General features: G+C 40.2%; 1 protein-coding gene across 2 annotated transcripts in view; it reads right to left on the reverse strand.

Moving 5' to 3' along the window:
• Window positions 1–15,792, reverse strand: part of LOC115217091 (neo-calmodulin) — a 97,473-nt gene that overhangs the window by 14,562 nt on the left and 67,119 nt on the right. For both annotated transcript variants that reach the window (XM_029786689.2, XM_029786688.2), the window contains exon 2: window positions 1,649–1,679. In XM_029786689.2, the coding sequence (XP_029642549.1) occupies window positions 1,649–1,679 (31 nt within the window). The remainder of the gene's footprint in view (window positions 1–1,648; window positions 1,680–15,792) is intronic.

Consider the following 15,792-nt stretch of genomic DNA (forward strand, 5'->3'; position numbering starts at 1 on the left):
TAAGTACTAGGTTTACAAAGAATAAGTCCTGGGGTTGATCTGCTCGACTAAAAAGGCGGTGTTCCAGCATGGCAGCAGTCAAATGACTGAAACAAGTAAAAGGGTAAAGAACACACACACACACATCTCCATGCAGGTGACAACACACAAGAATGATAAATGGTCTAAACTAAAGGAATGGAAATGACCATCATGCTGAATGGCAGTGACAACCCGTGGGAGCAGTGGTGTTAGCTCCACATCACTGGTGGCAACAAAAGGAGGGAGTAAGAGAGAAGTTGGAGCTCCAAAATCACACCCTGTCTTAAAATATAAAAAGGACATATTGGACAGCACTGAATAAAAGACAAGATGTCAAAACTGGAATACATTTGACTTGGTCTGAAGCGGTGTTTCTTACTTTACTTTATCGGACCTTTATGGCCCATCGATGTTTTAAAAAATCATACAGTTTTATAATTAAACATTCTTAGAAATTGTATTAAAAACGATTAAAATTATTTTGTGTATTATAGAATTATAAACCAATTTATTGCACAGATGTTAATGGCAAAATCTTGTATGGAACCCCAAGAGCCATACAGACCCTAATTGAGAGCCATTGGTCTAAACTATCAAGGACTAATCACACCCATCACCCATCAAATTAAAAGGAGCCACTCTCACTCTAATTTTGCATCTCTATTATAAGAATTCCCATCTCAAGACCTTATTTATTTTTTAAGGTTAAGTCATGCTGCTGATTTCTAAAAAGAGTGAAATAGTACGATACGTTATCACCACTAACTAGAAATTTTAAGAACTTAGTAATAAGTAAGCAACAAAAATAAAATAAACGATAAAAAATATGAATTAGATAGGCGTGGGAGTGGCTGTGTGGTAAGTAGCTTGCTTACCAAACACATTGTTCCGGGTTCATTCCCACTGCGTGGCACTTTTGGGCAAGTGTCTTCTACTATAGCCTCAGGCTGACCAAAGCTTTGTGAGTGGATTTGGTAGACAGAAACTGAAAGAAGCCCGTCGTATATATGTATGTGTTTATGTTAGTGTATCTGTGTTTGTCCCCACAACATGCTTGACAACTGATGCTGGTGCATTTACATCCCCGTCACTTAGCAGTTCGGCAAAAGAGAACGATAGAGTAAGTACTAGGCTTACAAAGAATAAGTCCTGGGGTCGATTTGTTTGACTAAAGGCAGTGCTCCAGAATGGCTGCAGTCAAATGACTGAAACAAGTAAAAGATTAAAGCTGTATTCTATGCAATATTTTTACCTTATTCCTTAATTTCAAATTCCAACCGAATACTATGAAGAAATGGTTATCTCCCTTGTATTAACTGTCTGCTAGGGGACACCACATATATATTTAGCTTTTGTCTTAATATCAATAACAAAGATGTAAGGGATGATGGTTAAGAAAAAAAAAAAAAATCAGTTGTTGGCCAAGAGTGGGGTTAGTAATGAGTCGGAGGGAGTGGTGATGTTATTCAGCACAGCAAACAAATAAAAATATGAGAGAGGTGCAGAGGAAAAGATGTGTCAGAGAATGATAAAAGACAGAATAAGTAGTAGTAGTAGTGGTAGTAGTAGTATCATTATCATCATCATCATCATCAACAGCAGCAAGAACAAGAAGTAATAGACTTACGACCAATCTTCTCTTCTGATAGGTACTCAGCCTAAAGACAGAGAGAAAAGTCATCTGTAAACAGTGTTTAAGAGGAAAACATATAATTATACATCAGTTGTGTGTGATGTATGTAGAAGGGAATAGGTGTTTGTGTGGTGGAAAGAGCCGAGGCTTGTCTTCGTTTTTATTTGACTCTAAATAAGGCACTAAAAAGTGTTACGGAAACAGAGAAGCTGGCAGCTTTCCATGGTTGGATTAGAAACGGAGAAACGAGAGAGAGTATCAAAAATGTTTTAATATAGTGACTGGGACATGCATTGCAATTTGCTGCAAAGGCACCAACATATAATAATAATAATAATAATGTGTACATTGCTCAGGTGCACTACAACTCATCTAAAGTGTATGTATAATCAGGTGTAGTTTCGGCGGATTTCGGAAAGCATGAGGGCCTTAAAGGATGCAGTGTCATGGCAGTCAACAACTGACGCAGGCAGTTTATTCCATGCTTCAGCAATTCTGAGCGTGAAAGAATGTTTCCGAAAGTCATGGGAGCTGTGTTGTTTTCTGACTTTGTAGGCATGTCCACGTGTGTTAGACACATGGAGATCAAAAAGGTGTTCAGTGTTGTTGTTGGTGAGGTGGTTGATAACTTTGTGGGTGTTTACCAAGTCCGTCGCCAGACGCCGGAGCTTCAGTGAACAGAGTGGTTCCTTTAACGCTCAGGTTTTCGAAATATCGGAATATCCTGGCATTTTTAGAACCACCGAAAAAACTATTAGCGGCACATATGCAGACCATAGATGTTACACTTCTGTGCCATGGTGCACTGGTTGAGGATGTCTGACAAAGAGTATAGAAAGATGTTTATGTGATGTAGTGTAGAGAAATTTCTGTGTGTATAATGTAGAGAATGTATGAGTGGCTGTGTGGTAAGTAGCTTGTTTACCAACCACACGGTTCCAGGTTCAGTCCCACTGCGTGGCACCTTGGGCAAGTGTCTTCTACTATAGCCTCGGGCCGACCAATGCCTTGTAAGTGGATTTGGTAGACGGAAACTGAAAGAAGCCTGTCGTATACATGTATATATATGTGTGTGCGTGTATGTTTGTCCCCCTAGCATTGCTTGATAACCGATGCTGGTGTGTTTATGTCCCCGTCACTTAGCGGTTCGGCAAAAGAAGCCGATAGAATAAGTACAGGGCTTACAAAGAATAAGTCCTGGGGTCGAGTTGCTCGATTAAAGGCGGTGCTCCAGCATGGCAGCAGTCAAATGACTGAAACAAGTAAAAGAGTAATACGGATATAAATAATTGCCATTACCATTATCACTAGTATTACCTTTTCCATGCTGGCATGAGTTGGACAAGAACACATGAGCCAGAAATCTCTGTCAAATTCTGTCTGGTTTGGCATGGTTTCTACAACCGGATGCCTTTCTTAATGTCAATCACTTAACAGTGTACTGGGTGCTTTTTGCATGGCATCAGCTATAATTGGGTAGGTGTGCACAAAAAAGATGACAGGTTCACTACCAAACTCTGCTCATTATTTTTTTCATCAAATTGGTTCTACCCATTAATATAGATTTTAAATTTTAAATTTAAATTAAAAATGTCGAAATTTGATGAAAAATGTTTCATGGCTATAAACAGCCTTTTTATTAACGGTAATTTATTGCCGAGTACCTCAGCTAGTATATATACATATATACATACATACATATATATATACATACATATATATATATATATATATATACATACATATATATATATATACATACATACATATATATACATACACACACACATATATATATATATATATATATATATATCAACAATTGAGGGTAAAATTAATTAATTAATCAATTTCACCAAGTGTTCAGTTTTTTGGCTGCTATTTCTACTAAGTTCAGTATGTGGCAAAGTAATTTATTTTACTAAGCCCTAATTATATAATATATATATATATATATATATATATACACACACACACATACACATGACAAGCTTGTTTCAGTTTCCACCAGCCAAATCCACTCATAAGGCCTTTCTTGGCCCAAGTCTATTGTAGAAGAAACTTGCCCAAGGCTTCAGACAGTGGGACTGAACCCAGAACCACATGGCTGACAAGCAAACTTCTTACCACACAGCCATGCCTGCACCTATTGGTTAAAACCCTTAACATCCTGACTTATCACTCTTACCATATTGTTTAAAAACCCTAACCTTTCATTTAAATTCCTTACTGAATATCTCTTCTCTTGTAACTTGATAACCATTTCTCTCAATCCACCGGCACCAATTTCTCCTCTACATATTCTCCTTATAAACTCTACTTTTCTCGTTTGAAGAACTTTTAGATTGAAAACCGGTTGGAATGTAAGGCAAAAAATATTTAACATGTATAAATGAAATTTTACATCTGCTTTTTGTTTTTTAATCTTCTTAAAAAGATTACAATAATTACTTTTATTTTATTGTGTATTTTCATCCATTTGTGTGTGTGTGATCTTCATTTAACACCCATGTTACATGCTTGCATGGGCTGGTTGTTATATCTGTGTGTGTGTGTGTGTGTGTGTGGTGTGTACATATAATTATATGTATACACACACTCATTCATTGAGAAGAGAGGGGACAGAGAAAGAGAGAATGAATGAATGACAGTATTTGGAAGAGGTGAAGGAAAGAAAAGAAAATGCTGAATAAGATTCACTGTTCTTAATAGATATATATAATATATATACATATATACTCTTTTACTTATTTCAGTCATTTTGACTGCGGCCGTGCTGGAGCACCGCTTTTAGTTGAGCAAATTGACCCCAGGACGTAATCTTGGTAAGCCCAGTACTTATTCTATCGGTCTCTTTTGCCGAACCGCTAAGTTACAAGGACGTAAGCACACCAGCATTGGTTGTCAAGCGATGTTGGGGGGGGGGGGACACAGACACATACATATATACAACGGGCTTCTTTCAGTTTCCATCTACCAAATCCACTCACAAGGTTTTGGTCTTGGTCTGAGGCTATAGCAGAAGACACTTGCCCAAGGTGCTGCGCAGTGGGACTGAACCCGGAACCATGTGGTTGGTAAGCAAATTCAAAGCAACCATATTTCACAAATAAAACTTAACCTAAGGGACCCAATACTTTGTTGTTTTTACATGAATTCCCACCCTATCATTGTCCCTAATTTTACATGAATCGCTACCCCAACATGGCCCCACTTTTCTTCAACACCTCCCTGGAACTTTCCACCACCCCCAGAAGAGCAATACTGCCCACTTTGAGAACCACAGTTGTAGAGTGATATGAGGGAGTCTAGTTACTATTTCTAGCAGGTGAAGCGACCACATACAGGCCCGCCCCCCCCTCTCTGCTTTCTTTCAGTAGAGATGCCAACAGCTAAAATGTCTATCCTAACTCATAGTGCAGCTATTCTGAAGATGAGTCTAGCCATTATTTACCATTTACAAAGTACATCATTCCTCAGTGTTTGCCCAAAGCTTATCGGCAAGATGAGGGGTGAGGGTGGTGGTGGTAGTGGTGTGAGATAATGCTTACCACTCACTCTCTTACTAAAGCCAAAAAGAGAGACACTATGTGGTTTCTCAACCTGCTAGATATAACAGCCAAATCTCTCTCAAATCACTCCCTATTATTATCTTAATTTCGTCTGCCGTTACGTTCCGAGTTCAAACTCCGCCGAGGTCGACTTTGTCTTTCATCCTTTTGGGGTTGATGTAATCGACTTAATTCATTTGTCTGTCCTTGTTTGTCCTCTCTGTGTTTAGCCCCTTGTAGGTAGTAAAGTAATAGGTATTTCGTCTGCCGCTACATTCTGAGTTCGAATTCCGCCAAGGTCGACTTTGCCTTTCATCCTTTCGGGGTCGATGTAATCGACCTAATTCATTTGTCTGTCCTTGTTTGTCCCTTCTATGTTTAGCCCCTTGTGGGTAATAAAGAAACATATCTTAAAGAAAAAAAAAGAATTATACATTGGATAATGTGAATCTTTTGTACATAGAAATTATATGAAGCAGCCATGGTTGGAATGTCCATGCAAGTCTGCTTGATCTGATAACCTGCATTGGTTTGTTTACATCCCTGTAAGTTACCAGTTCGACAAGAGATCAACACAATGAATTTCTTTGATCAAAACCCTTTCACTCGGTGCCCCAGCATGGCTGTAGTCAAACAACTGAAAAAATGTGTGGTAAGAAGCTTGCTTCTCAACCACATGGTTCTGGGTTCAGTCCTACTGCATGGCACATAGAGCAAACCTCTTCTACTATAGCCTTGGGCTGACCAAAGACTGTCGTGTGTGTATGTATCCTTGTGTCTGTGTTTGTCCCATACCACTGCTTGACAACAGCTGTTGGTTTGTTCATGTCCCTGTAACTTAACAGTTCAGCAAAAAAGACCAATAGAATAAGTACCAGGCTTTAAAAATATATAAGCACTGGGGTCAATTCATTCGACTAAAAATTCTTGAAGGCAGTGCCCCAGCATGGCCACAGCAAATGATTATTTACATTTGATGGATGTTTGTTGGTAATGCAGCATTTCGCCTGATGTGCCCTCCAGCCTTCATTGGGTGACTTGGGGGAATTTTTCGAACCTGGGTTTTCATTCCTAATGTGTTTTTCAACCTCATTATTATTATTAGCATAATCATTAATCATTGCCAGTGTTACCTTACCGGCACATCGGTGGCACATGAAAAAACAACATTCGAGCGTGGTTGTTGCCAGTGCTGCCGGACTGGCTCCCATGCAGGTAGCACATGAAAGAGACCTTTTGAGCGTGGTTGTTGCCAGAACCATCTGACTGGCTCTTGTTCTAGTGGCACGTAAAAGCACCCAGCTGTAGAAACTTTGCCAGATGAGATTGAGCCTGGTGCAGCCTCTGGCTCACCAGTCCTCAGTCAAACCGTCCAATCCATGCCAGCATGGAAAGCGGATGTTAAACGATGATGATAATGATATATATATATATATATACACACTGAATGTGAAAGTAATATACTGACTGAGTGTCTAATTGGCTTTTGTTGTTTTTTTTTTTACTTTTGATTTGCCTATAAAGCATTCAGCCCACACTGTAAGGTGGTTGGCATTTGGAAGGGCATCCAGCTGTAAAAACCATGCCAAAGCTGATTTCACTGGTGCTGGTGCCACATGAAAAGCACCCAGTTCACTTTGTAAGGTGGCTGGCATCAGGAAAGGCATCCAGCTGTAAAAACCACACCAGAGCTGGTGTCACATAGAAAGTCTACTCTGTAAGAGTGGTAGGTGTTAGGGAGGGCATTCAACCATAAAAACCACGTCAAAGCTGATTTCACCAGTGCTGGTGTCATGCAAAAAGCACCCAAGCCACTCTATATGGCGGTTGGTGTTAGGAAGGGCATCTAGCTGCAAAACCCATGCCAAAACACAGTAAAGCCCAATGCAGCTGCCTGGCATGCCAGATCCTGGGCAGCTCTTCAGATGACCATCTCCTGTCAAACTGTCCAACCCATGCCAGCATGGAAAATGAATGTTAAATGATGATGTTGATGATGATGCACACACCTACATACACAGCAGAATAACCAGATCGACTGCTCCCACCACACAAAGCTGAAGAACATACGCAGAGTCTATTAGTTGGAAATGTACTGTTAAAGAAGAACCAAAGAGAAAATTGGCTGAGGCATAGAGGGAAACGGTAAAACATTGCTAATGTGTGTTTGATAGCGATAAGGTATCTTGATTGGATCTGTTTTTGGTCTTACGTCAGAAGTAAGACATAATGTATTTCAAGTTGGCTAGTGGAGATCTGGACATCAACCTGTCTGTGTGAACAGGCGCACGCACACACACACAGAGAGGCATGTACGTATATTTGTATGTGTATATATATATATACACACACACACGTGTATATGTGTTTTAAACATATATATACACACGCCTATATATATATACACACCTATATATATATATACACCAGATAGTTGCCAGTAAAAGAGTGTATATATATATATATATATGAGTGTATTTTTCTCTTGTTAACAATTAACATGGAAAAATAGATAAACAGTTACCAGGGTAGCAAAAAATCACACAAGTAAAGAGGTTGTAACTCTTTGTTTATATATATACTAGCAGTATTGCCCAGCATTGCTCGGGTTTGTTTCGACCCTTTAGAATTGGAATTTTTGAAAAAGTAAAAATTTTGCATTATGTAGCTTGTTATTCTCTTTAAGTGAACATTTTTCTGGTTGAAATACACCGAAAAATGGCAACACAGCAGTCAAAAAATCGTAAAAAATTGGGATGTTCATAGAAAAAAAAGCACCTTCTTGATGTAAATAATTTTTGGTGTTAATTTTTGGTTCTGCTTTCTGCTTTCTGATATCTGATTTGATTTGGTTTGATTTTGATTTTCACTTGTCTCAACGGGTCTTCACAAGTGGAGTTTTGTATGTATATATATATATATATATATATATATATAATCAAGGTAAGTATTCACAATCCAAGCAAACACCTACACACACAGAATTCTATAGTAACAGTCATATCTAGACAGACATATGATGTGTGGAAATAGATTAAGCCTTACAGTTGACACACGGCCAGGCAAACACTACACACACCCACTGAGCCAATTATTAGAAATGCTTAATTATACTGGATATAACGTTTTGTAATTAATTTGCCGTAGAACGGATGAGTTATTATCATCTGTGAATTATTAATGATTGAAATATTGGGTGGGTTTTTTTTTTGTAAGACTTCATAATGGTGAAATAGATCTATTTTGCATGGCGCCAAGTTGCAAAGTACTGGACTGGAGGAAGAGAGGAAGACGATGATGACAGCTGCTGCCGCCACCACCATTGAATTAATGGCTTTGTGTTCTAGCAATGAACTGCAAGTCAACGAGGTTATCTGGCCAGCTAGAAATAGCAACCATATCTCTCACATCACATCTTTGTCAATCATCATCATCATCATCCGTTTTCCGCGCTAGCACGGGTTGGACAGTTCGACCGGGGTCTGCACCAGGCTCCAGTCTGATCTGGCAGGGTTTCTACAGCTGGATGCCCTTCCTAACGCCAACCACTCCGAGAGTGTAGTGGGTGATTTTTACGTGCCACCTGCACAGGTGCCAGGGGAGTCCGGCATCGGCCACGATCGGTTGGTGCTTTTAACGTGCCACCTTAGAAAAAAAAAAACATTGGAGTAGTCCTGTCAAGGGGTTTAATTGGGAGTTATTTGACCTTTTCTACTCTAGGCACAAGGCCCGAAATTTTTGGGGAGGGGGACCAGTCAATTAGATCGACCCCAGTATGCAACTGGTACTTATTTTATCGACCCTGAAAGGATGAAAAGCAAAGTCAATCTTGGCAGAATTTGAACTCAGAACGTAAAATCAAAGAATTACTGCTAAGCATTTCGCCCAGCATGCTAGTGTTTCTGCCAGCTCGTTGCTATTACATTAGAAACGAATAATCTTTTCTACTCTAGGCACAAGGCCTGAAATTTTGGGGGAGGGGGACCAGTCGATTAGATCGACCCCAGTATGCAACTGGTACTTAATTTATTGACCCTGAAAGGATGAAAGGTAAAATCGACCTCGGTGGAATGTGAACTCAGAATTTTGCCCAGCATGCTAATGTTTCTTATTTCTTTATTGCCCACAAGGGGCTAAACATAGAGGGGACAAACAAGGACAGACAAAAGGATTAAGTCGATTACATCGACCCCAGTGTGCAACTGGTACTTAATTTATCAACCCCTGAAAGGATGAAAGGCAAAGTCAACCTTGGTGGAATTTGAACTCAGAACATAAAGACAGATGAAATATCGCTAAGCATTTCGCCCGGCATGCTAACGTTTCTGCCAGCTCGCCACCTTTAGGGAGTTATTTGATGATCTCACTAGGGCTGGTACCATGAAAAAAAAAAAGGCACCCAATACACTTTGTGGAGTGGTTGATGTTAGGAAGGGCCCCCAGCCACAGCCCATGCAGCTCTCAGCTGAGTTGGAACTTGTGGAACCTTCCAGTACACACCAGCGTGGAAGAATATGGATGTTAAATATAGTGGCTGAAGATGATGAGAATCATCATTTAACATCCCCTTTTCCATGCTGGCAAGGGTTGGACAGTTCAATCGGCCTATCACTCAGAGAGAGACAGACAGACAAACAGAGAGAGAGAGAGAGAGAGAGAGAGAGAATGAGAAAACTATCTTTCATTACTAACAGAAGTAAAAGTTCTCAGAACTTTCTCCAAACCAGTTCTTGTTCTAGCAACTGTACTTTCAGAGCATCCTCCTCCACTGCTAATTAGGACACCTAGATAATAGAAACTAGCTATTACTTGAGAGAGCCCCCTGGGCATTTCAGAACATCTATTTCCTAGGCGCTCTGGTCATTCAGTGCTCCTGTGCATCTGCCAAAAACAGATTCTACCTTCTTGTGATTCCACTGCACCACTTAGGTGTCCATAATCTGTATTGAGTACACCGTTTGGAATTCCCACCTATGTGTTGTCTACATATGGAACAGAGCCATTTACCTGAAGGGAGCACTGTCCTGTCTGTTTTCCTGCAACTTAGAACTTGGGTCTTTGTTAAGTTCATTTTTATCTTTTCCTTATTTCAGTCACTGACCTGTGGACATGCTGGGGGACACTGCCACGAAGGGCTTTCTGGTCAAACAAATTGAGTGCAGTAATTATCCCTTCAAGCCTGGCATTTCTACAAGTCTCTTTTGCTGAACGGCTTAACCTATGTAGGTGTAAACAAACTAACACTGGCTGTCAAGGAGTGAGGGTGGGGTGGGGGATTAACAAACACAGATACAAAGACACAAACAAGTTCTTTTATTCTTTTACTTGTTTCAGCCATTTGACTGCGGCCATGCAGGAGCACCGCCTTTAGTGGAACAAATCAACCCCAGAACTTATTCTTTGTAAGCCTAGTACTTATCTTATCAGCCCCTTTTGTCAAACCACTAAGTTATGGGGACGTAAACATACCAACATATATATATGTATACACATACACGACAGGCTTCTTTCAGTTTCTGTGTACCAAATCTACTCACAAGGCTTTGGTCAGCATGAGGTTATAGCAGAAGACACTTGCCCAAGGTGCCACACAATGGGACTGAACCCAGAACCATGTGGTTGGGAAGCAAGCTTGTATATAAAATTTGAGAGACACACACACATTTAAATATTCAACAAGTTTCTGGTTTCCTTCTCCCAAATTTCCTCACAAGGCATTGGTTGGTCAGGGGCTATAGTAGAAGACACTTTCCCAAAGTGCTGTACAGTGGGTACGAACCCAAAACCACATAGTTGCAAAGCAAGCTTCTTATCCACATAACCATGCCTGCCCCACCACACATATATCATCATCATCATCGTTTAACATCTGCTTTCCATGCTAGCTTGGGTTGGACGGTTCAACCGGGGTCTGGGAAGCCAGAAGGCTGCACCAGGCTCCAGTCTGATCCGGCAGAGTTTCTACAGCTGGATGCCCTTCCTAATGCCAACCACTCCATGAGTGTAGTGGGTGCTTTTTACGTTGTCACCGGCACGGACACCAGTCAGGTGGTGCTGGCATCAGCCACGTTCAGATGGTGCTTTTTACGTACCACCAACACAGGTATCATATATATACATAACAGGCTTCCACACAGTTTCCATCTACCAAATTTACTCACAAGGCATTGGTTGGTCCGGGGCTATAGTTGAAGATACTTTCTTAAATTGCTGTGCAGTGAGACTGAACCCCCAAACCACGCCTACATCCACCCATCAAAGAAGGTCATGGCTGGAACACAGCCAGCATGATGAACGTGGGTGGGCGGGGGGATAAACAATAAGTGGTGTTTACATTTGAAGCCAGTAATGTGATTGTGGAACATTCGTTACATTCATTATAGACTCTTCACCCTCACCCCACCCCACCAACACATTATACACCCTCACAGGAATAAACACCCAGATTTAATTACAACATTGATGCACCACTGCTGTGCACCTACTGTGTACTCAGCTACTATACAGCCACCTGATCTGCTAGTAATAGCAACCAAACTTCTTTCAAATAAACTTTGCAGAAGGAAGGATGTAACGTAGTCTTGAATATAAATATAAAGACTTGATGGTCTTATACACACACACACACACACACATATATATATATACACATACACATATAGAGAAAGAGGTAAGGTTGATATATCTCTACATCTATTATGCAGGTAGGTATACATATACTATGTCATACCTTAGTACCGTGTGCACTGGGATGCGTATTGTAAGGCTGCTGATATTAAATAAAGTGTTAAATACTAATATGGTATGCAAATTAGTATCCACAGTTCACTATAGCAACTAGATTTGATGTGTATGTAAATGGATTAGCAACTTGTTTCTCTGGAGTTGGTCAAGTGATATGGACATCACTGATGAGACCCCAATAATATCAGAAAAATGGATCAAGGCTATTTTTTTCAATTTAGAGAAATGGGCAAATTTGTATGTCTACTACGCAGGTTGACAAATATTATATCATATATCATATATATATATATATAATCGCAATCTCAAGCAGTAACATTATATCCACTTCACCAATCAGTGTCATAACAAAATACATTTTTAGTTCTACTTAGTCACTTGGTATGCTAGAAAAAGCAGCCAAACCTCCCTCAACTCACACATCACTGTCTCTGAAAAGGACGATGTATAGTGTAGTTCTGGTTTGGGCTTCTTGTACACAGAACAAAAGATGATATTGCCACAATTGGAATGTCTTCGATATGCTTGCTTGATTGGGTTCACCTGGGAGGTAAACTCCCAACAACACCAACATTATCATAGACACACACTTATCATATCTTAATAGCAATAAACACCAGCCACACACACATTATAGCCTTGATGGCAATAAGCACCTGTGTGTGCAACCAGCCACACACATAGTAAAACTGCCAACCAACAACACATACGCACCTAGTTCTAAGCGTTAATAGGTTTTCTTGTTTACAAAACATTGGTCGTGCCTCCAACAACGGTAAAACGACACCATTATCAACAGAAAAAAAAAATTATATTACTGTAACGGTAACGATAAAACACAAAAACCAGTGGCATAAAACACAAACAAGAACAAGAACAACAACAACACGGAGACTTGTCATCAACAACAAAAATGCAAATAAAACACAAATATGTAACAATAACAACAACAACGAATGATAACAGCATCTTTTGCCACCACCCGTTTCCGCTCACATAGATGAGGCGTAATAGTGGAAAGAGGGGGAGGTAGAGGGTGGAGAGAGAGAGAGAGAGCAAGAGGAAGAGAGGGAGGAGGAGGAGGCAAGCCAGTAAATTAGAGCTGTTTTACTCTCTCACTGATATCATTCTTTTACCCCCAGGATGTCGAGAGGTACGGTCTGGTTGACAAAAAAATAAATAAACAGAACAAAAACACGACAAAAAAAAACAACTATAATACCAACATAAACAGTTGAGCATCCCCTGCACTTTGCCAAACGCTCAACCAGATGTGCAACTAAACAACAAATCTCTCTCTATATAAAGCTGAAGTTGTCTGTGTGGCATTTTTGGTGGCCTTCAACTAACACTATCTCCTCCGAGACCCTGCAGCACAAGTTCACCAAAATTGAGATTATGATAGAAGAAGGCTTGCTCTTCCTTCCATAGAAGATAAAATTCAAATTGGACCATGTTAACACCAAAAATTATTTACATCAAAAAGGTGCTTATATTTCTATGAAAATCCCTATTTTTTAACGATTTTTTTTATTGCTGTGTTGCCATTTTTTGGTGTATTTCAACCAGAAAAATGTTCACTTCAAGAGAATAACAAGCTACATAATGCAAAATTCTTACTTTTCAAAAATTCCAATTCTAAAGAGTCGAAACAAACCCAAGTAACGCCGGGCGATACTGCTAGTGTAAGATATAGAGCAGTGTTTCTCAACCATTCTCTTACAGCTGAGAACCATAGCTTTTGATACCAACTTGTCTAAAGACTAGTGTTAAATCTATCTTCTGGTTCCTTCATCAATTATTGTGTGTGTGTCTTTGTGACTTAGCACTTCACCAAATGACACCATTAGAATAATAACCAGACTTCAAAAGAAAAATACATGGGAACTGTCTTCTTTTATAGCCCTGGGCTGATCAAAGCATTGTCAGTGAATTTGGTTGATGGAAACTGTATGGAAGCCCATGTGTGTGTGTTTGTGTTTTTGTCTACCACCACCGTTTCACAACCAGTGTCGGTTGGTTTACACCCCACTCCCATGACTTAGTGGTTCGGCAAAAGAGATTAACAGAATAAGTACCTGACTTAAAATAAGTACTAGGGTCAATCTGTTCAACTAAACCAGGGCAGGACAACCTGAGGCCCGCGGGTCACAGACTTTTATCTTGCGGCCCGCTTGATACTTTCTTGAAATGGGTTTACTTAAACAAACATTAAAAAAAAATTTTTTTTATCAAAAATCAAGGATTGTAATGAAAAGTAAAAATGAAAGATTCTACTGTTTTTGCAATTATGATACTTCAAGTTCAATCAACGATCATTCATTCATTATTGTAATAATAGCATGAGAAAATAAAATGCTTTCAATTCTGTCAGTATACAAGTGGCCCTTAAAAAAACTTTCTGTGATCAAAGTGGCCCCACAATGTAATTCGAGCTGGCCGGGTCTGAACTAAACTCTTCAAAGCAGTGCCCCAACATGGCCACGTTTCAATGAGAGAAACAAGTAAAAGATAAAAGAAATTACTAATGAAGACAAAGATTTCTATGAATGATGAGATTCTATTTAACCTTGGTTCATCATCATCATCATCACCACCAGGTTTATGTTTTTGCTCACTGATAACAATGATCTCCTTTTCACATTCAGATTCCAACAAAGATTCTTTTGAAAAAATATATAAGTATTGTACCTGGTTTACATATTTTATCAGTAACCCACTCCCCGACCCTTCTAAACACCCTGGGCCTCCTACAGCACCCTTGTGAATTTTTAACATCACTCAACCCCAAGGAGATGCTTTTGCCCTGCTTAAGAAACAACGATCTAAATATCATCATCATTTAATGCCGGTTTTCCCTGCTGGCATGGGTTGGATGGTTTGACTGAGGACTGGCAAACCAGATGGCTGCACCAGGCTCCAATCTTATCTTGCAAAGTTTCTACAGCTGGATGCCCTTCCTAACACCAACCACCCCAAGAGTATAGTGGGTGCTTTTTACATGCCACCAGCATGGGAGCCAGTCAGGCGGTACTGTCATTGGCTACATTCGGACAGTGCTTTTTACATGCCACCGGCATAGGAGCCAGTCAGGGCAGCTTTGGGGGAGGACCTGGCATCGACTACGTTCAGATGGTGCTTTTTACGTGCCACTGGCACGGGGAGCTAGTCAGGCAGCACTGGCAATGACCCACGCATGAATCATGCTTATTGTGTGCCACCAGCACAAGAGCCAGTCAAGCAGCACTGGCATCGGCCACATCTGCAATTTCCATTTTGATTTAATTTTTGGGATTTTTAGATGGAGAATAAACCAATTGAAAGGCACGACATAATGTTAAACTCAACACAGAACATGAGTACAAGAACGTGGTACAGCTGTTTTGGCCCTCCTCTCCAATTCAGTGTCACCAATTCAAGGCTGACTTATTTGATACCAAATATTCCTCTCCACGCTAATGTGTGTGAGCATCTAGTCATGTTTGTATATATAATGCTCTTTTCTCTTCACTTCTCTGTGTATATTTCTGCATGAGTGAGCATGTGTATGTGCCTCCAGTGTCACAGCATCATCATCGTTGTTTAATGTCCACCTTCCATGCTAGCATGGGTGGAACGGTGCCACAAGAGCCAGGCAGGCCAAAGCCTGCACCAGACTTCTGTGACTGTTTTGGCAGGATTTTTACAGCTGGGTTCCCATTCCTAAGGTATTTTTCAATGTTGTTGCTATTGCCTAGAATTGAACTTGGAATCTTGGGGTTAAGAGTGCGGGCTACCAACCCCAAGATTCCGAGTTCGATTCCAGGCAGTGACCTGAATAATAACAACATCGAAAAATACCTT

The sequence above is a fragment of the Octopus sinensis genome, linkage group LG11 (genome assembly GCF_006345805.1).
Source record: "Octopus sinensis linkage group LG11, ASM634580v1, whole genome shotgun sequence".
Lineage (NCBI taxonomy): Eukaryota > Metazoa > Mollusca > Cephalopoda > Octopoda > Octopodidae > Octopus > Octopus sinensis.